The sequence below is a fragment of the Equus quagga genome, chromosome 19 (assembly GCF_021613505.1).
Source record: "Equus quagga isolate Etosha38 chromosome 19, UCLA_HA_Equagga_1.0, whole genome shotgun sequence".
NCBI lineage: Eukaryota > Metazoa > Chordata > Mammalia > Perissodactyla > Equidae > Equus > Equus quagga.
Genome location: NC_060285.1, coordinates 22,651,325 through 22,673,485, shown reverse-complemented (window position 1 = coordinate 22,673,485; position 22,161 = coordinate 22,651,325). Strand labels below are relative to the sequence as shown.

The following is a 22,161-nucleotide window of genomic DNA, read 5'->3' as shown; positions in this document are numbered from 1 at the left end:
ATTTCCTTTCTTAAAAAGAGAAAAGGGTAAAATTTGATCTTTATAAATGCTGAGAAACTTTTAGACCTAAGGAAAGACTGAGTTGGGGTTGGTGAGTGAAGTGGATGGTGGGTGAAAATGGATAATTAAGCATTGCTACTAAAGGTCAAGCATTGCAAAAGACAGAGGGAAAGAATAGATCAAAGAGAGGAATTAATATGATTACTGTCCTAAAGTTGTCTACACTTAGAGTATATTGAATGTATTCTACGTGTTCAATGTATCAAATGTACTTGAGAACGTGCAGACCTTTGCATTGGTGATTATTTTAATATTAAAAAGGGCATATTACAGAAAAACTATTCTCTCAAAGGAATAAACTTTTGTCTTTGAAACTTGAAATTACAAATACAAATAAAGCATGAAAAACATGCTTTGAAGTGTGCTAAAAAATCAAAATTGCACTTAGCAAACCACCTTTTCTCTGTTTAGGAACAATCTCATCAATTCCAAAACACAATATGTTAATTAAAGGATCTCAGGTAGCAATCATGGAATATTTTTCATGACAGATGAAGAACACAAATATTCTGAAGACCAAAATTGCATAAACAAAATGAAGAGACAGTTTGACCATTTTCTGGCAGTCCAAAGTTAGAGGGAATGCAAATGAATGTGCTGGGAGTAAAATTACACTATTAACCATCTGAAGTTTGGGCTCATTATCTAAGAAGGCAAAGCATCAATTTGTAGCATTATAACATTCTGTTTGTGCTGCTGAACACGTGTTTGGATGTTTTTATATATTCTCTACTCATTTGATGCCTAGTAAGCACTTTTGCATCAGCCTCTTGATAGAAGTCTAATTTTATATTGTTTCTATTATATTGTCTTCTCTAATGGGAATGATATTCTGTATTAAAAATAAACACTCCATTTATTAAACAAATAATTCTGAGTTCAGGTTCTTTTATTTCTCATTATCACGTGATAATGTACACAATTGTAGATACATCTTAAAATTGAGGTACTTTTTCATTAAAAAAATTATATTCCAACAACATGAGAAAAATATTCATTCATTGAGTCACTCATTCCTTTCATTCTTTTAATGTGCATGTATTGAGTTAAGCACATCGGGAAATTCAAGGATGGTATGACAATGTCTCCGCCATCGGTATTCTTATAGCGTACAAAGGGTAAAATATTATTAGTACCTTCAGACAGAACAAGCAAAGGGCCATCAAATCTCAGAGGAAAGGGAAAGCAGTATATTCCTTCATTATTTTTTGGATATATAAAATATATATACTTTATATATCCTTCAAATATTTTCTGACTACCTATAATGTAATTGGCACTGTTCTAGGGACTGTGTATATAAAAGCGAACAAGACAGTCAAGGTCCCTGAGCTCATGGACCTTGCATCCTGGGGGAGAGATGGAAAACAAGGAAGAAATCAAACAAATAAATAAAATGACTTCAGGTAGCCATAATTGCTACGAAGACTGAAACAGGACAATACAAAGGATAGTGACAGTGGGCGAAGGGTGTGACTTTGAGGTCACGAAGGCCTCTGTGAGAGATGACAGCTGAGTGGAGATTTGATGGCGTATAGGAGCAAGTGTACGACCATCTGAAGAAAATGCTTTCCAGGCGGAGACCAGTATGGAAAGGCCTTGAGGTAAAAATGAGCTTGGCATGTTCTGGAACAAAAAGAAAGCACATGACTAGAGTGTAGGAGAAGGGGAGAGTGAGAGATGAGGTCACAGAGGTGGGAAAGGGCCAGATCCTATTGACTTTTGTAGCCCATGATAAAGATATTATTCTGGGTGAGAAGGGAATCCAGCGGAGATTTTAAGCAGGGTGTGGCATGATTTGATTTACATTTTAGAAGGATCTTCTGAATGCTGTGTGGAAATCCAATTGTGGAGTAGTAGAAAAGGCAACTAGGGCAGAGATTAGGCATCTATGAATCATCCAGACAAGAGAGGATCGATGAGAAATGACTCAAGTAGTCTAACCTAGAGATGACAGATTAGAATCCAGTGTGGTAGTCCTGTTAGAGGTGGTTGGTTTAGATTAAGGTGATAATTATCAAGGAGATGCGAAGTGGTTCCACTTTAGGGGAAGTTTCACAAACTTCCCCTAGGGGAAGTGATGTGAAACTATTTGAGTTGAACTTTAAATGATGGGCATCATTGTGACAAAGGGGCAATCATTCATTCATTTACTGGGTGCCTACCATGGGCTGGGCCCTAGTTAGGTGTTGGAGGTATAGCAGGGCAGAAGTCCTTGCAGAGAATGAGGAGAAAACTTGCTGAAGAAGTAATATCTTAAGTAAAGATACAAAAGTAGCGAGGTGAATAATATGCTTATAAGAATTACTTCTAGAATTAGTTCTAAGGATGCTTTATTCCTTTCCTTTTAGTGTAGAAAATCATATGATTAAACTTCTTTATATACTTGACTCTCTTTGAATTTGCAAGAGTTAAGTTTCTATCAGCAGAAACTCAGTTCACTGACAGTTGGCAAATTTCATCAGATCACTTCCTTAGAAACAGTGGTTAATATTTATCTTTCTCATCCTGAGAAGGAGAAATTATAGCCTCTTTAGAAAGGAAAAGTGCAGAAGAGAATATGAAACACACAATAAGTTCATATATCTAGGTGCAACTACTACTGTTCATCTGCTACCCTGCCTCCAATCTTGCCCCCCGAATCTTTTCCCCACTGGATGACCCAATTTCAAATTTCCCTCCTTCTAATTCCTATTGTATACTGCCTCCAGAATTAACTGGCTGAAAGCAGTACAGTGGTGTCCATTCTCCAGTGCCTACAGAACAAATTTCAAATTCCTTAGCCTGACACTAACTGACCCAGCCTACTTTTTCAGCTTTACTTCTGTCCACACTCTCCACTCTCTAATTGTTTGAATCACATAGGAATTTTTCTTCCATTCTTAAAAATTATTTTTAAAATTGTGAAGTAACAAAACATAAAATTTATCACTTGAGCCATTTTTAAGTGTATGGTTATTGGCATTAAGTACATTCACATTGTTGTGCGAATCCTGTTGGATTTTAAATCACACAGTATCACTATTTCCCTAGTGCCTGGATTGTACCTGTATTTATATGGTTCCTCCTGGCCCCTGAAATGCCTTTCCCTTTCCTTACTAGTTAAAATCCTACGTATCTTGAAGACCACTGCTCAGATCCTACTTCCTGCTTTAGGATCCTATGAAGCCTTATCTGGAAACAGAAGGTCAACTCTGTTGCTAGGTAACATACTGCTTACAGCTAAAATGACACCTGGTTGGCAAATTGCATTTGCCTTGGGAGGATTTATACATGAACTATAAACACCTGATGGGGATGTGATACTTTGGACTTCCCTGAGTGATGACGCTTATAATTAGGCAGGTCCCTTGTCCCTGGAGACTGAATCTATGGAGTTGTTACAAGAGATACTGCCTCTTATGGGGCATGAGGCTTCCAAATCCAGGAACATCCTGCACCCATACAATATTGATATTATCTTGCACCCGAGGTGTCACCTGAGGGGCCTGGACTGATGTTTGTACGGATAAGGACTCCTGCTGAAGAGAAACTCTAACGCTGCCCTGTTGACCAGTGGTGTTTCCTGTATTACATCCTCCTAGCTAGGTAAATCTAAATGTGAGTATGGTCTATAGCAGTCTTGTGAGTCTGAATGTTTAGTTGGACCTCAGAAGACCTGCTTTTGGAAGTTACATAAATATGCAGAAATGTCCTAAATACTAATATTTGTACTCTGGACTTAAAACCGCTGAGACTGAACTTAGGGCTAGGGTAATAAAGCATTGCTTACCTTTGGAAGGAGCTGGATTGCCTGTAGAATTCTTTGTCTGTGCCCAGAATTTAGGATTCCAATTTCCAACAAATCCTGATCTTCCATTACATTGCTTCCCTGAAACAAAACCAGAAATGCTACATGTTAAATCAGGCATTTTTGCTATGTGTAAAGAATGTTTTACTTAATATAGAGAAAAATAACCAACAAGCGATCTGATTTTTATAAGCAAAACCATGGAGTCATTCTTCCATGAGGGCCAGGGCAGAGTTGAAGGCTCTGGGAAAGCTTCCTTCCCCTCACATACACTCTCCTGGCTTACTATTCGTGGTTGGATTACCTGCATTGGGGACTTATCCCTGTGACTTCAAACTCTGCTCCTGTAAAAATGTAAATGCTTCTAGGAAGAGTTGCCATTTAGCATCATCAGTGACCTATGTGTTGATGTGAATGAATCAACTAGGGGTTTTTTTTCCCCCTAAAATCAGATGTTGAGAGGAGGACAGATACAAAAATTGAAGTATACTAGGCAGGTTAAAAGTGAGGATTAATAGTTAATCTTAAATATTGAATGCCAGCCATCTAATCAAGATGTGGGGATAGAACAGGGAATAAGATGCAGGTCCCTGGCCACAACTGTCTTTATTCTTTCCACCCCAGCAATGGAAGCAGATTGTTCAAAGGCAGTGAGAATGCAGAGAGTGTGCTATGGTGGTGACACACGCCTGGGAGCCCAGAGGGGATCTGGGCTATGTTCTCAGAGGAGATGATGTCTAATCGGATATCTGAAGGCTAGGTAGGATTTAGCACTCGAAAGAGGAAGGACTAAGGAGAAATTATGTGCAATGTCCTGTGGCTAAGAAAGAACATAGTGTACTTGGAAGCACCACGTTCTGGGATAAATTGGAGAGAGGAGGAAAGGTAAGGCTGGAAAATTAAGCAGAAGCCAGACTATACAGACATTGTATGCCACGCTGAGGAAGTTAGACTTCATTCTGACCATAATGGGAAGCCACAGACAGATTTTAAGAAAAGAAGTTACACGATGAAATTCCAAATTTAGAAAGATCAGTTTGGTTTCCATGACTGGGCCTCCCTTTCCTTACCTATAAAATGACAAAGTTGAGCCACAAGATCTCCAAGACCAGGCTAGTCTTGAGATTCTCTGATTTCAATGATTTTTAGGCCTCTTACTAATATTCGAATACAGAAATTTGTAGATTGCTTATTTTGTCCCTAAATTTTAGTCTTTTGGAATTGGTGAGGTAGTTTCCATTTAAAGTGAGGAGTCTATAGAAAAGTTCAAGAATTCAGATCACTGCTGTTGTGGACAAATCAGACTCTGTCCTATTAATGCATAACACGAAACACTTAAGAGTAGAAATTACAGAGTACCTATTTATGGAGAGCAATGGGTGCTGATGGACATTTAAAGCAAAAGAGAATTAACTGGAAAGGGCAGTCCTGGGAGCATGGCAACCATCAGGGGGCCACTCCAGGTGTTCTAGAGATGGTGTGGACTTAGTCTAAGACAATGGTCATGAGAGACAGAAAGCAGCAGGTGGGTGTGAAAACTATCAAGAAGTTTGACTCCGTGCTTGCATGTGTAGAATAATGGAAAAATGTAGGCTACCTGTTGGTTACAGGCTTGGGCAGTAGGGGTGGATCATGATGCTTTTTCCTGAGGTAAGAAAGCAGGAGGGGCCAGTCTAGTGTGGTGCAAAATGAGACTAATGTCTTTCCAGGGAAATAGATGAATGTTAAACAATTTAATATCAGACTACATTATAAATGGATAATTGACTGTTCTTAGAAAGATTAAAGCCATTAGAATGGTACCAGAGCTGGGAATTTAAAATGGGCATTTACTGGACAAAAATATTCCACCTACTAGTAGTATCATTCTTGTGCTTAAACTACCCTGGTCGTCTCAGAGGTGGCAAAACGATCCAGGTATACAGTAACATGGTAATGAAAAGCCTAATGAAAAACAAATAAAGCCAGACTTGGCAATATGCCACAGGAAACATTGCTCTCAAGAAATTACTCAGTACACACAATAGAGCATGGCTAAGAATATAAATGACTTCATTTTGAGAGAGCATTATTATTTTCAGAAATGAACTAGTGTGTCACGAGCAGGAGATATGACAGCATTCTGCATTTGACTTTCACTCTAAGGGGTTTTCCAAAAGGAGTTAAAAGGCCCTTAAAAAATGAAACACAAAAAAACTTTGGCCACCTATATTAGACCATTACCAGGTTTTCCATGGGCTAAATTATCAGCCCACAACTTCAGTTTATGCAAAATATAGAACGTGGTTTCTTTGCACAAACACAAAAACACAAAAGGATCCTATAATCTGAATTAGCTACGATCTACATGTAATCCTGAACTTGATTTCAGTGTTTGCATATTGAAACAACTTGAAGAATCAAATCCTTCAAGACCACTGTTCTTCTTCTAAACCACCAGTATACCATCTTCTCTATCTTCAGTAAGGGAGGAAACTTTTTGAAGAATTGAAATGAAGTTAGACATCTTCTCTTTTGGTCAAATTTCCTAACATACAGGATAATTACCAAACACTTTTGAAAACTGGGTGAAAATTATGGGAAGCGCAATGCAAATGGTGAGAACGCGCCTAAGGCGAAAGGGTAATAATTGTGGAAATGTAAAGAAAAGGATTCACTGCCCCCAATGAGGGACGCTGTTAGAAATTTTCTCTTTTCTCTCTTATTATAATAAACAGGGATACCAAAAATATCCTGGGGCATCATCTAGTCAGTCTTTTTACAAAACAGCACCGGGCTTGGTGTCTAAAGCCCTGGGTCCGAGTCTTGTCTGGGTAAACTTGAGTCAGTCACGTATTCTCTCTAGGCCTCACGTTCCTCACCCACAAGATGAAGTAGTTTAACAAACACCTGTTCAGTTCTAAAACGCTATGATTTCAGTCATGTCCAACTTTTGATTAGTATCATTATATATATATATATGGATTGTATAGTTTGAAATTACATTTCAGTGTTTCAGAACTGGTAACCTAAAGTTACTTTCAAGAAGTAATTATAGAGAAGTGCAAGAAAGCATTTTTTAGGGGGACAAATCAATCTCACTACTAGGAACTTACAAAATTTCTTACCGAAAGAAATGATACCTTATTTTTGTAGATTCATTGATTCTTACACCTTTCCAGAGAAAAATCGAGTGTTTCAAAACTTACAGCTAGCCGTTACATTTGCACCTCGGTAATATTTGTCCCATCAAGGACAATAAACATTTCCATTCTTCCCAGGAGCTGGAATTTATTCTCACATTATCACCTGCCTTAACTAAATGTTAGAAAATTTCAGCTCAACTCCGTTTTTCTCAATAAAAGCTGAACATAAACTCTAACTTTCTCCCTCTTCCCTCCGTTTTTCACATGACTGCCAGATCAACGGTGTTTGGAGTAGAGCTTCATTACGTCGTCTGCTTAATCACACACCACACTGCACTCTACTTCCTTGTCTCCCGTTTACTCCCCCACCCACCACAATAACATTTTACTCCCATTAACTCCATAGGATTTCTCTGCCAAATATTAAGAATGACCTCTCAATTGCCATATCTAGTTGAGTTTTTTCAATCCTGATTCAAGGACTCACTGGCCACATGTGGCTGGTGGCTACTGTATTGGACGACACAAATATAGAATGTTTCCATCGTCACAGAAAGTTCTATCAGACAGTGCTTCTCTACAGTTAAAGGCATTAAAATAGTGGCTGAATCACACAGATGAGGCACAAATGGTATATCACAGGGAATCAAAACAGGGTGTCAAAAATACTCGTGGGGAGGGGCTGGCCCCATGCCCTAGTGGTTAAGTTCGCACTCCGCTGCAGGCAACCTAGTGTTTCGTTGCTTCGAATCCTGGGCGCGGACATGGCACTGCTCATCAAACCACACTGAGGCAGCGTCCCACATGCCACAACTAGAAGGACCCACAACGAAGAATATACAACTATGTACTGGGGGGCTTTGGGGAGAAAAAGAAAAAAATTTTAAAATCTTTAAAAAAAAAAATACTCGTAGGGGTCAGCCTGGTGGTGCAGGGGTTAATTGCGCATGTTCTGCTTGGGTGGCCAGGGGATCGCTGGTTCACATCCCGGGTGTGGACATGGCACCACTTGGCAAGCCATGATGTGGTAGGCATCCCACATATAAAAAAAGTAGAGGAAGATGGGCACGGATGTTAGCCCAGGGCCAGTCTTCCTCAGCAAAAACAGGAGGATTGGCAGCAGTTAGCTCAGGGCTAATCTTCCTCAAGAAAAAAAAATACTCATGAATTATTCTCAGGATATAATTGACGTGCCTCTTAGTCAAAAGTTCATGAACACTAAATTTAGGATCTTTAGCAAATTCTCTTCTAATTTTTCAGTCATTAAAACAAATTAGTAGCTGGTTTTACTTTCATTACTGTTTCTTTATTAGGGGGCTAGAAATCTAGCTATCAAAATAACAAGTCTAAGTGAGAAGTTATTTATTATTTTCTTAGCACACTTCCAGGCACATTGCACACAGCATTTAGAGAATAATAATCAGTAGATAAGGGGTTTAGTTAAATGACTTACTAGAAAGATCAAAGGGCCAAGGCAGTGTTTTTAAAACAGCTATTCTTTCATTGACAAGAACTATCTAATCCAGGAGGTCTTTATTGCTTTCTTAAATCATGGAATAAAGAAACATAATCTAATATTTCAAGCACTGAGAGCTGAAAGCTGAAGTTTCTCTGACCATGGGGAGAATATCTTATGTATTGGATTTTTTCAGCTGTGATAAACTAATAAGATGACCAAATAGAATAAAAAGCAGTGTTTTGTACTTAACGATCCATTAGAAATAGAACAGCTATTTATTGAAATCATCTCTCAAAAGTATCTGTACTGATCTTGTGTCTCTCAGAATTTCAGCTTGAAAAGATCTCTTATTTTCATAACCTTAAGACCATGTCATATTCATTTAGAAACATTTCCTTCAGATTGCATATTAAATAAAAGGCTAGGAGAACATATTTAAGGACCACAGAGAATTGGTTTCTTCTTAATGTAAGCTTGAGTTGGATGTTATTTATTCTTTCTCTTTAGTCTAAGATTGAAAAAAATCAAGAGGATGCTGTTGATTGGAGAAAATGTCTTTTGATGTATAATTAACAAATTAGATTCTTCTTCACAATTTGTGTCGCCTTAAATATTTAAAATAGAATATTTGTATAATAGAATGGGACCAAAATCTTGCAAAGTCATACATGGAAAATCACATATTTCAGTTTGTTTTTAACTTTCTTTTTACAGCATAAATGACATGGTAGCATAAAACTATCTGTGATTTTCTTGGAATAACATGCTAACTCTTAGCTTCTACAAAGGCTTTGAGTCAATTTGATATCAATTTACAAGTAAACCCAATGCATGTCTTTTCTGCATGATTATGATAATAATTATTGTGATAAATAGCAGATTTATAATTCCCATGTCAGTGCTGGAACAAAGCTTTATTTAGTTTATCTGACAGAAACATGGGTTACCATAAGTGACCAGATAATGGGTGATGCACTTCTTCCAATTTTAATCCCCTTTCTTACACTAATGAAATGGCAGTGGAAGAAAATTTTATAGTACGTTTTGTACCTCTCTACGTTAGCCCTCCATTTGAACATATTCTGTCTACTGCAATGGAATTTCTTGCTCACAACTTAACTAAATTTTCATGTCTTTAGCTTATAAAAAAAGTTTTCTATAATCTTCAAACCACATAGATTTTTAATTATTTTTTAATTTTTTTAAAGAGTGGCACCGGAGCTAACAACTATTGCCAATCTTTTTTTTTTTTTTTTTCTGCTTTATCTCCCCAAATCCCCCCGGTACATAGTTGTATATCTTAGTTGTAGGTCCTTCTAGTTGTGGCATGTGGGACACCGCCCGAACATGGCCTGACGAGCAGTGCCATGTCCGTGACCAGGATTCGACCCAGCGAAACCCTGGGCCGCTGCAGTGGAGCGCGCGAACTTAACCACTTGGTCACGGGGCCGGCCCCACATGGATGTTTTAAACTTAAAATTTCAATTTTTTTTAATTGAAATTATGATAGTTTACAACATTGTGAAATTTCAGTTGTACATTATTATTTGTCAGTCACCATATGGGGCACCCCTTCACCCTTTGTGCCCACCTTCTACCCTCCTTCTCCCTGGTAACCACTAAATAGTTCTCTTTGTCCACCACATGGAGTTTTGATTCAAATAAATGTCACATCTCTGAGCAATAAGATAGAGAGCATCTTATGTAATTTAGTAAACAAATTATCTTAGACATTTTCTAAGATTAGTGTTTAACAGCTAACATAATTACAACAAATTTTATACCACCAATTTTTTCCTCTTTCTTTGTCAAGCCATTTCCCTTTTGAAACATTTGTTCTAAAGCTACAGAGAGAGAGGGGGAGTTTAATCAGGTGTTTATTTGTTAAAGTACTCAGCAAAGTTTGGTGATATCATAAATTACAATTATGATTCATTTGAGACATGTGTTCATGTAGATTTTAGAATTATATATATTTATAAAAGACTGCAAAGTCATTTTACAGTAATTTGTGCTGTCTTTGGTCAAAAATTTCATAGTTACAAAAGAGGAAGCCTACTCATTTTTAAGGATGCTAAACCACAAGTCCTACAAAAAGAAAAGCTAATGTTAACAAAACGTATCTGTATGCTCTTACTTTTCTCCAGATATGTATATATGAAAATATAAAGTTTACAAACACCTATGTCTTCTTTCAATTTTCACAATAATAGCAGTTGGTGTAAGTTAGCATAAAATAAGTTGAATATTTATCGAGTTCTTACACTGTGCCAGGCACTGTTCTAAATGCCTTAGATCTATTAGCTTATTTACTCCTCACAACAACTTTATGAGGTAGGACCTTACATAACTTGCTCCCATAAGGATAGGAGCCTTTCTTATAACTATTACCCGATGCCACCTCCCGTGGGGTCAGTGTAGGAGAGAAAAGTTTCAGTAAAAAAATATGTCTAGACCTAAACCATTTATAATTTACTTTAGAGCCATATGAAACTCACATTTGAAAGCAAGTGCTGCAGTATATTTTTTGTTTGATTTCACAGTGTTTAAGCAACAATGAATCCCTCTCTACGGAAGAGAATTTGGAAAGCTGTCTGGCCTATTCTTCCCTCCTCTGCTCCAGTCCTTTCTGTTCACTGAATCATGGAATCAGGGTTGGCAGGGGCCTGGGGGTTTCTAGTCTAAACATTCCCTAACTAATCGCAAAAGCTTTAACTTCCCTTTCTCTTTTGAAGCGTGGTGTCTAGCTGGGTTACACCATTCCCAAAGGGGTAGGGCGGATATTAAATGCTCTAAATGGTCTTTCCCAGCAGCTGAGTCTGAGCAGGGGGTGGGGATGGGACTAGGGGACACCTCAATCCTACTCTTTTAGCTCCCACTGGGCTGCAGACTGAGTGTGACAGGAGAGCTATTAGAAGAACATGCCAAAAGTGGAGATGAAAGGAAAACAGTTAGCAGCTGTCCTGTGTCCTTTCCCAATCACAAGCTGTGAAGTTTTTAAAAAAATTTTCCTTGGGTAGGCTGTACATAATCTTGGCATGTGTCTGAGTTTTGTTCCCCTATCTAATATGCTGAACATTTCCCAGTGCCTCATAAGAGAAAAGTGAGCAGTGATCAGGTTAGCTTGGCCACTCTTAACAGAAGAGGAACATGACACCTCTGTATCTAAGACAGGCTCCTCATGCAAATGATCTCTCATTGGTGATACAGAGCTCCAAAGGGAAGGGCTCCTCTTAGGAGAAGCAAAAAGAATTTGCTCCTGGGTATGACCAACTCAGCCACACACTATGAAGCAGGAAAAAGTGCCTAAAATGATTAGGATTAACTACCAGTCATTAAGCTGAGCACCAGGTGCTTTGTCCACCTTATTTATAAACTTTACAACAATATTGTAAGATAAGTGGTAGTATCTTCATCTCACAGACAGGGAAACTGGGTCTGAGAGCAGTGAAAAAATTTAGCCAAGTTCATACAGTTAGTATATGCTGGATCTGGTATCACTGTTTTATTCTGCCAAACTCTGATGCTCATGCTTCCTTCACTACAGAAAGAGAACCAAATGTTCAATAGGGGACCTTTTCTGGATGGTGATTCCAGTCAACAGATGTGTAACACTGCAAACAAGTAACTCCCATGACCCTATTTTCACACACAGCCTTACATATATATTGACAGACCATTGAGAGTGACTGCCATAGTTTCTCCAAAACATTTTATTTCAAATAAAATATTTACCTTCAGAAAGGGCAAGTGGTTCGTTCTCCTTCCAACTACCTTAGCGTACTCTAGAACCAAGCATATTAATATAAGTGACCTAGGGAGTTTCTGGATAATGCAGCAAGTAACTTGCCATATTCTGAGCCAGGACTAGCTTGGGAGGTGGGGAAAAACAGCATGGCATTGAGTTGGAGCTTCCCAACTCTTCTGCAGAAGCTTGTCAAACTATTTGGCTAGTCAACTGGGGAAATGAAGTTCTCAGGGTCAGGGCCATGTTTGGGTAACTTTCCTTTAGGTTTCTTTCAAAGCTAGAATTAAGGATGGAGGATGTCTGAAAAGGAATTAATAAGGTAAAGGATGTCTGGGAACAAATTAAGGACATTTGAGTCCCTAACATAATGTGTACTGAATCCAGAGAAAAAAAGAGTGAGTTGCATTCCACTTAGAAGGCTATCTAAGCTCAAAGAGCCTGTGATAGTGAAGGTGGATAATTTAGCCCCCTGGGAACTGGTGGGCCAGTCATAAAGGCAACTCATTAATCCATCAAAGAGATGGTTGTCCTCAGAATAGACATCTCCAGATTTAAGGATGATAGGGTCTCCTGACACTAAGAGCTATATTCAGAAATAACTGGATAAACTTAAGAGGAAAGGAGCAGAGGACAAGAAAGGCAGGGAGGGAAGGGGAGAGAAAGAAAGTGTGCTTATTAAGGGTGAAGGTGGTAGAGAGGGAAATAAGGTTGCCAGATAAAATATAGAAATTCCAATTTAACTGAGATCACATATTTTTACTGGCTTAATCTGGCAGCCTTAGAGAGGAGACCACTGAATGCTAGAAATGAGCCAGCAGTGTTTAGTCCAGAGTCAAAGCTACCACTGAGGTAGAACTTATCTCTCATTCATTTATTCAACATACATTTGTTCAAGCAATATTTGGTGAGCACTTATTGTGCTAGGTCCTGGGATACACTGAGAACAGGACAGACAAAGTCCTTCTAGTGTTAGAGTTTACAGTTTAGTGTGGAAAACAGGAAAATAACTAAATAAAAAATAATACAAGTAATTATTATTTAGCAAAGTTTTATAGATGCCAAGCACTATTAAATGCTTTGCCTTGTTTACTGCTCATAACAACTCTTGAGGTTGGTACAATTATTGCCCTTATTTACAAATGAAGAAGTGAGGACACAGAGAAGCTAATAATTTTCCCAATTCATATACCTAGTAAAAACTGCTATAAAGGAAATTAATACAGTACTGTGGTAAAAAAAAAAAAATACAAGGGAGACCCATGTCAGAATGACTAGTCAGGAAAGCCTCTCTGAGAAAGTGACGTGTAAATTGAGATGTGAGGCATTAGAAGGAGCAACCCAACCACGAGAGGAGCCATTAGAAGGGCATTCAGGCAGAAGGAACAGCAAGTGCAAAGGCATAGAGGTGAGAAAAGAGCCAGCATATTCTAGGAACAGACAGAAGGCTAGCAAGACTGGAATTTAGTGACTGAGGAAGAAGAGGACATTGGAGGGGGAAACAGGACATAGATAATGCAGGGCCTTGCAGATCCTGATAAGGACTTTGATTTTATTCCAAGTGTAATGGAAGACATTGAAGGACATAAACTGACTTACATTTTTGAATGTATTTTGGCTCTGATGTGAAGAATGGATGGAGGAATTGAGCGATGTGGAAGTTGAGCTCAACAACCAAAATTGAAACAACAGCCCAGAAACATCAAAATCTGATGAAATATGACCTGTGGAGAACCATGGGAACTGATCTCACTGGGGAGTCAAGTTTCCAAACAAAATATAATCTTTAATTTGGATCAAAAAGAAAAGCCAGATGGTAAAGATAAAAGTCAGAATGGTCTTTGATATAGGGTTTAAGCTGATACAACTGTAGATAGAGATTGAGTAATAACTATTAAAATGCAAACGTCTATGCTCCATGGCCTCAGCAATTCTATTTCTAGGTTGTGGAGACATGGTTGGTAGGCTGATCCCCTTCTTCCTTGCTACCTTCCACTATGGAGGCTGGACAAACTAAACGTCCTCAGCCTCCCTTGGAACTATGGTTGAATGTGTGACAGAGTTTTCCCACTGGGGAACTTTTGGAAAAGCTTTTGCTTTTCTGATTAAAAGGGAGAAATTCACCTTTTACCCTCCTGTGTCCATAAGAAAGTGTTTGTGGACGTCCCCCTGGATAAGTGGGGCCAATTGTCCACACAAAGTGACAGAGGTGGTTCCACAGTCAGTTGACCACCAAAAACAAATGTCCCATTGGCCATCTGTAAGCAGGAGAGCATGGGCTATGGGAGAGTCAGTCCCTGAATCTGAAAGGTTATTTAAAACTCTCTCCATCTTTTGCATCCAAATTACTCTGATCAGGTTGTTTTGTCAGTGAAAATAATGAGGAGGATGTGGACTATGGCATGTAATAGAGGTCATAAAGGAGGCAGTAGGGTATTTAAAATTTACTTTAGAGGGTGGGTGTGATAACACGAAGAACAGAGAAGGGATATTGCCAAGAATGAAAGTTATCAGAATCAAATCGGGAGGGGGTGTCAATCTACAGCACTGCCTCTTCTCATTTTGACTTAAAATTGTGAAATGTCATAAGATGATTACTTGAAGGAATTTATTTCCCATGGAATTTGGTTCCTGTTCATATTCACTGAAAGTGAAATTACCAAAGTATTCACGGGGTTGACAGATTTTAAATCTGGGAGTGGCTTTCAGCTTCTAATTAAAGACGACAGGCATCCAGAGATTGTATAGAGTCATCATGGTTCTAAAGGAAGCACATTTTTACATAAATTTGATTTTTTTATAGGAAAGAATTTTACACTTGAAACTTGAACACATTGTAATTTTAACAGAGCAGAAGCAATAAGAACATTTGGGGGTATGTTGGGTTGGCCTCAGTGTGACTCTTCCCCGAACTCCCGGGATGTCAAGGTTTGTGCTCAGGTCCTTTGTAACTTACAGTGCCTTTGGTGGGCAGTGAATGGTGATTACTCTATTGAGACAGTTGGCCAAAGTATTCCTGACTTTCTCCACACTTATTTTTGGGTTTAGTTTGGGTTTTGAAGACATTTTTCTTGAAATGTCTTCAGTAGAAAAACATTTTTTTCCTCCATGAAAACTTCGTTTTGGGCTTGCTTCCTTTTTTTTTTTTATGAGGAAGATTGGCCTTGAGCTAACATCTGTTGCCAATCTTCCTTTTTTGCTTGAGGAAGATTGTTGCTGAGCTAAGATCTATGCCAATCTTCTTCCATTTTCCTGTGAGATACCACCACAGCATGGCTTGATGAGCCATGCGTAGGTCCACGCACATGATCCAAACCCATGGACCCCAGGCCACTGAAGAGAAGCATGTGAGTTTAACCACTATGCAACCAGGCCAGCTCCTGTTTTGAGCTTGTTTCATTTTTAAACTTGGTAGTGGGAAAACTCATTTGCACCATGCTATAGACTGCATGTTTGTGCCCCCCCAAAATCATATGTTGCAACCTAATCCCCAATGTAATGGTATTTGGAGGTGGAGCCTTCAGAAGGTGCTTAGATCTTGAGAGTGGAGTCCTCCTGAATGGGATTAGAAAATTATAAAAGGGACCCTAGAGAACTCCCTAATTCCTTCCACCATGTAAGGACACAGAGAAAGGATGGCCACCTATAAACTAGGAAGTGGGCCCTCATTAGTCACGGAATCTGTTGGTGCCTTGATCTTGAACTTCCTGCCTCCAGAACCACGAGAAATAAATTTTTGTTGTTTATAAGCCACCTAGCCTATTATATTTTGTTACAGCAGCCCGAATGGACTAAGACATACAACAACACAGGAATTAAGTGTGAGGAGATGGTCATTGTGGGTTAGACAGGCAGGAGGCTCACTCAGCCAAGGGGTTAAACTGAAAGCTGAGCACAATCACAACTAAGAAGAGTCCTTTGGGTTGTTGTGGAGCTGGCTAGCTCCACCATTTGGCCTTGGGTTGAATACAAAGGGAAAATGTTGTGTGCAAGGCACACAACACCCCTGTCCTTTGTATAGAATATATACCACAAAGGATTCTCTCCTCATTTCCTCCCACCGTTTTCTTCACTAATTAATACTATTCAACCAGAATGAGAGAGAGGAGAAAGAAAAGGGAGACATTCTTTCTCATAGTGAATATTATTAAATGTCTCCTTGTCTAACTTTTTCTAGTTAAAGAGAAAAGTTCTTGGGTTTTACTACTAAAATATTCAACTGGTACAAAAACCATCATAAAGTCCTTCATATTAAATTTAGCATTATTGAAAATGGACATCTCTTGTCTAGGTTAAAGCAGATGCTAAATAGGCTGTAGAATCTCTTATTTCTTTCTACTTGGTGTTACATGTCCTGTATTCTTCATTGGGAATGAAGAATCCCTGTATTAATTTTGGGAGAAATGATAATGCCTTAAGCATCTTTGCATCTCTTCTATCACCTGTTTGCTAAATTTTGAATAAAGTAAACACTTGAAAGAATGAATGCATAAGTAAAAACATAAAGCACAGATTTATAAAAACACCCAGCCTGGGCCAGCCCCAGTGCCCTAGTGGTTAAGTTCAGTGCACTCTGCTTTGGCAGTCTGGGTTCAGTTCCCAGGTGTGAACTTACACCACTTGTCTGTCAGTGGTCATGCTGTGGTGGTGGTTCACATATAAAAAGAGGAAGATTGGCAGATGTTAGTTAGCTCAGGGCAAACCTTCCTCAGCAAAAACAAAACAAACAAACAAACAAAATACCCAGCTTAAAGATCACTAAGTTTGTAGGAAAATGATTGAAAAGTTTGAGCTGAAAATTCTAATATTCAGGATGTCAGATTTTTTTTTTCCTAATTGAAGGAAAGATAAAGATGGAATTTCCGGTACACAATAACACCAAAATGTTCTTAATTTTTTTTCAGTTTTGCAAATTCTCATGATTTGATTTTCATCCAGGACTGTCAGTTGAGACATCTGATAATCTAAAAGCATTCAGAGAATTAGGATCCCATATGGCTCAAAATATTTCTTATCCGGCAGGGAAAAAGAACATACTGTGAAGATAATACTGGTATATCCTTCAATTTATGTGTACAAGGAGCACAAATGAATTTAAATCATTATTCATGGTATAATGATCATGATAATGATCAACAGGAGCAATTACAATGAACAAAATAAGAATAATATACAGTTCTCATAATCATGCTGCATTATGAAAAAGCAGAGGAATATTTCAAAGAAATGATAGCAAGAGAGTTATGTTTTGTCTTACAGAGGCAACGTTTATTGGAAATGAGCACTAAATTAGGAGTCCTGGCTTATAACTAATTAGTTGTGTAAACCTCAAAAGTCATTTAACTTTCTTGGGATTTAATTTTCTCACCTAAACATTGATAAAGTTGGACCAGATGTTCCCTTCTAACAGCATCTGTTCTGGAGGTTCTAGAAAGGGGTGAGTCTATTGTCTGAAGAATAATTCTCCTTATTTGAGGGGAAGTTATGTTCTTTAAATGAGTGTTCAGTATTAACAGATACATTTATATAATGATGAGGGAGGGAGGACAGGAACCTGGGCTCAGCCAACTGCACTAACTGAAATAATAATAATAATAATAATAATAATAACAGCTGTTAATATTCATTGAGTGTTGACTGTGGGCCAGACACTGCTTTAAGCCTCAGAAAATTTCTGTGAAATAGATATTACTATTGATATCTCCATTTTACAGATGAGAAAATTGAAGCTTCTAGATAACTAAGAACTTGACTGAGATCACGCAGTAGATAGTAGAGCTGTTGTGACAACCAAGATAGTAATGAAGTGGAGGATGAAGGAGATAAGCAGATGCCCTCACATCCCATAGTGTGTAGACAAGTGTCTTTCACATGGAATTGCCTCATAGAGATCAGATGGAAGGAGTCTCTCCCTACTAGCCCAGCGGTCTGCATTAATGTTCTTTCCCACAATCTCTACTAAGGGATTGGAGATTAATAGAAAGAATACGGAATTGGGAACTCCTGGCTTCACATTACAGTTTTGCTCTTTAATAGCAGAGTGACTCTCGGCAAGCAAGGCAAGCAAGCTTCCTTTCTTCATCTGTAAAATGAAGATAATAATGCCTATCTTTTAAGGATGTGGTACATAATGTTTATCAAGTTGCTTTATAAAGTAAAATTGCTAAAAATAAAGCATGCCTGCTAGGAACTACTTTCTTTTCCTTAAGAACATAGAGCTGTAAATCTTCTAGTTTCATGTTGTTTTTGCCAGAAATAGTCTATTCTGAAAGAGGCAGCATGTGTAGTGGGAAAAAAAATGTAGGTTTTATTCCTAGCTCTGCCATTTACTTAGCTTTGTGGCCATGGGCAAGTCGCTTAATTGCGCATCCCATAGGCCCCCAGGCCTAGAAGGGCCCTGCAATGCTCTGTGGCTGCTGTCTTGACATTCTTCATAATTTCTTCTTTGAATTTGTATTTGGTAAGTGAAGGCTGATGGGACAATGGAGTACATGCTAAGGTCTCTCACCACTTCTTGGGAATGTGTTCCTCTGAAATCCTCTTCACTGCTCTCTGGGCCCTGCTTGGACTCGCCCTCTCTACCTGGTCCCAGAACTGCTGCTACTCTGCTTTTCACCCCCAGCAGGAGTCTGGGCACTGGCACAGGGTGGGTTAGGGTCATGCACTCATACTCTGTGGCACCTCAGGGTGGGACATGGTGTCCCCCCTCCCTTCTCCCAGCTGGCAGCATCTTGGCACATCTGTTGGTTAGTGGGCTGGAGTTTACCCTTGATCCAGGTGCCAAGCAAGTCCTGACACAGAGATTTAAAAATCCTTGGAGGCCCCCTGACTCCCATAGGTTGGAGTGACAGGCCCCTGGGAAAGGGAGAAGCCTGGCTTGACTTCCCCAGGCCCTGCCCAGCCCAACGTACTGAGTGTTGGTCAGGGAGCTGGTGGAGGCGGGATTCAGCAGGTGTCAGGGTCTGCAGTGAGGCACCTGTGCCTGCATTAAGAGGCAGGGTCCCAGGTCTGGCGAGGGTCTGCACTCTCTCTGCAAGTATCCTGTGCCTGCGAGCACTCTTTTGGCTGGTTCTGTGCCTGGGGGCCTTCTCCCTCCCTCCTTCCAATCTTCAACCTTCCTGAGCCTGGCTTGTGTTTGCCTCTTTGGGTCAACTTAAGGCATCCTTTGGATTAAAACTACGAAATAAACATTACGCAATTTTGGTGATTCTGCAAATGAGTTAAATACTCTTGATATTTGCATTTAAAATTTGCATTGCACAATATAAAAACAAATGACAAAATTCATGCCAATAACATAAAATTTCCATTTTTCTTTATTCAGAACATTAAATAGTAAAGAAAAAAAACACCATGGCAAGTCCAGAGAAAGATCGAGGAAGAAAGGAAAAAGCTTTATATGTAATTTTAATGGCACTTTTACTTCTGCTTTTTGAATAAGAGGCTCTACATTTTCATTCTGCACTGAGTGCCACAAATTATGCAGCTGGGTCTGATCCCAGAGTGTAAGCTTGGCATAACTGCCTGGTCCCCGCCTCACTCCCCAGGTATACCTACAGCAGGTCTGTAAGCTCAGTTAGGGAGCACGGTTAGACTGACCCATGGACAGGTCACTCTCTGTTCAGTTATTAATGGCTTTCTCTTTACTTTTCCAAAAGGATAGAAAGGGAGAAACGGGGGCCATTCCTTTGGAAACTATGAAGGTCATTTAACCCTAACAAGGGTGATGCTTTACTAGATAGTAACTAGATATAATTTCTATTTGTAGTTCTAGAGGTTGGCTTAAAAATTATGAGGATAGTGAAAAATACTGTAACTTGTCTGGTCTTCCAGGGCTCCTTTATTCATTCACTCATTCATTTATTCACTCATTCTCTCATTCACTTACACTATCATTTCACAACATGTACTGAGTGCTTACCATGCTGGACACATTTTGCCAATCACTGAAATTTCAAAAGTGATTAAGACATTCTCTATCTTAAAGGAGCTTATAGTCAGTGAAGGTGGGGGCAGGGAGGAAGATAGGCACATAAACAGATAATTATTTTTTGTGACAGCAAGTGCAATAATTATGAACATCACAGAGAAAAGATTCCTGAAGTACACAAGCATGGATCAGGAAAGACATTTTGGAGAGGGTGACATCTCTGTTACCTACTAAGTGATGAGTAAAAGTTAGCTAGGATATAGAAAATGGTAGAGGCAAGGAGGAGAGAGCATTGAAGGGATGGCTTTATAGCATGAACAAAGGCATTGAGACAAGAAACAGTGTAGTGAGGGCAAAAACCAGCAAGCAGTTCACTGTTAATCAGGCTGGAGAAAAAGTGGGAAAGACCAGGCAGTGAGCTGTGTAAACTATGATACTAAGTGGGCTTCATCCTGCAGCTCTGGGCAGCTGGTGAATGAATGGTTTTATGCTCGGACGGGAGATGGTTGGATTTACAATTTAGAGAGCACATTCCAGTGGCTATTTGAAGTGTGGATTTGAAGGGATAAAATTGGAGACTAGAAGCTAAAGCCTGTTTAAGAAGCTCTTGCAGTATTAATACAAGAAGCAATGAAAGTCTGAACTAGGGTGGTAGTAGCAAGGATGGTGCTGTATTAAAGAAATGCTAAAGAGTTAAAACTGGCTGGACTGAATTATTGATTAAATATAGGCATGAGTGGAAGAGATGAGCAAAGATGACTGTCAGCCCTCTTATTTGAGTGACTGATGGTTTATAGGTCAGGTGAGAAATAGACTTCAGGCGAAGGTAGAGATTTTGAAGGCACAGTGGGGAAGAACAGTGTGTTCTGTTTTGGACAGGGTAAGGGGCCTATGGAACTGGCAGGTGGTGATGTCAGCAGGCAGTCAGAGGAAGCTGAACTTTGGGAGAGGTTTGGGCTGGAGTTGCAGATTTGGGGATGATCAGGATCTAAGTGGTAGCTGTAACTAACTACGAGATAGATGAAAGCACCCATGGGGGACAGCATGAAAGAGGGAGGGAAAAGACGAAGGTAGTGAGGAAAGGAGAGTGTGTTGTCACAGAAGCCAAAAGGGTGAAGAGTTTCACAAACGAGGATGAGGACGTGAACCAGCTGTTAAATATGGCAGAGAGATCCTAAAAGAAATGGAAAAGGTCCTTTGATTTGGTAATATAGAGCAGTTCCCGAGGGATCACAGGAGGAGTCCTTTCTGGAGAACTGTGGGAACAAAAGCTAGATCTAAGAGGATTGTGAAATAAAAGGAGTGGAGACAGCGAATATAGACTACTCTTTTGAGAAGTCTGAATGAGTAAGGGAGGAGAAAATTTGGAGCACAGCTGGAGAAGGAGCTGGATCAAGGGAGGGTTGTTTTATTTTCTTCTTTCTTAAGAGTAGGAGACACATAAGCAAGTTCACAAGCAGAAGAAAGAAAAATACTAGTGAAGAGGGGACGTTTGAGACACAGGAGAGAAGGAAAACTGGTGGAGGCAGGAGGGGAAGACATTGAGTAAGACAGCACATCCTCTGCACGTGAAGGAAAGGATGTGAGGATGGGTGAGGATGCAGAATCATGCACTCCTGGAGTCCTTCACTGCTGGCACTTCTGCCATCACTGGCACCTGTCAATTCCTTAGGCTGTCTCTGTTTCTGAAACTGAGCTGTGAAACTGTCGGCAAAGGTAACTGCGCTAAGTGAGTTCTCTACAGATTCACATTATTTAACTACCTAGAGACTGCACTTTGCCTGGCAATTCTTTTTCTTGGGAGTTCCTATAAAAATTCCCTAATAATAATTTTCCCAGTCTCTAATCTTACCTTTATATCCCTCAAACTTACGAGATCCCCTCCTGTTTTGAGTGGTTTGAGGTTATCCATCACGAACTCCTTCAACTTCTCTCCTTTCTATCTCAATTTCTTATGTCCTCACATTCATCTCAATTTTCTTCCTGCAATATTCAAAATTTTATGGATCTTTCAAGGTCCAACTCAAGTGATATCCCTTATCTCTGTTTCGC

The 22,161-nt window shown here is 39.3% G+C and overlaps 1 protein-coding gene across 1 annotated transcript in view; it reads right to left on the bottom strand.

Annotated features, from left to right (window-relative positions):
* ANKS1B (ankyrin repeat and sterile alpha motif domain containing 1B) overlaps positions 1–22,161 on the bottom strand; it is a 1,013,016-nt gene that overhangs the window by 296,119 nt on the left and 694,736 nt on the right. The window contains exon 16 of the mRNA XM_046646005.1: positions 3,833–3,931. Within this exon, the coding sequence (XP_046501961.1) occupies positions 3,833–3,931 (99 nt within the window). The remainder of the gene's footprint in view (positions 1–3,832; positions 3,932–22,161) is intronic.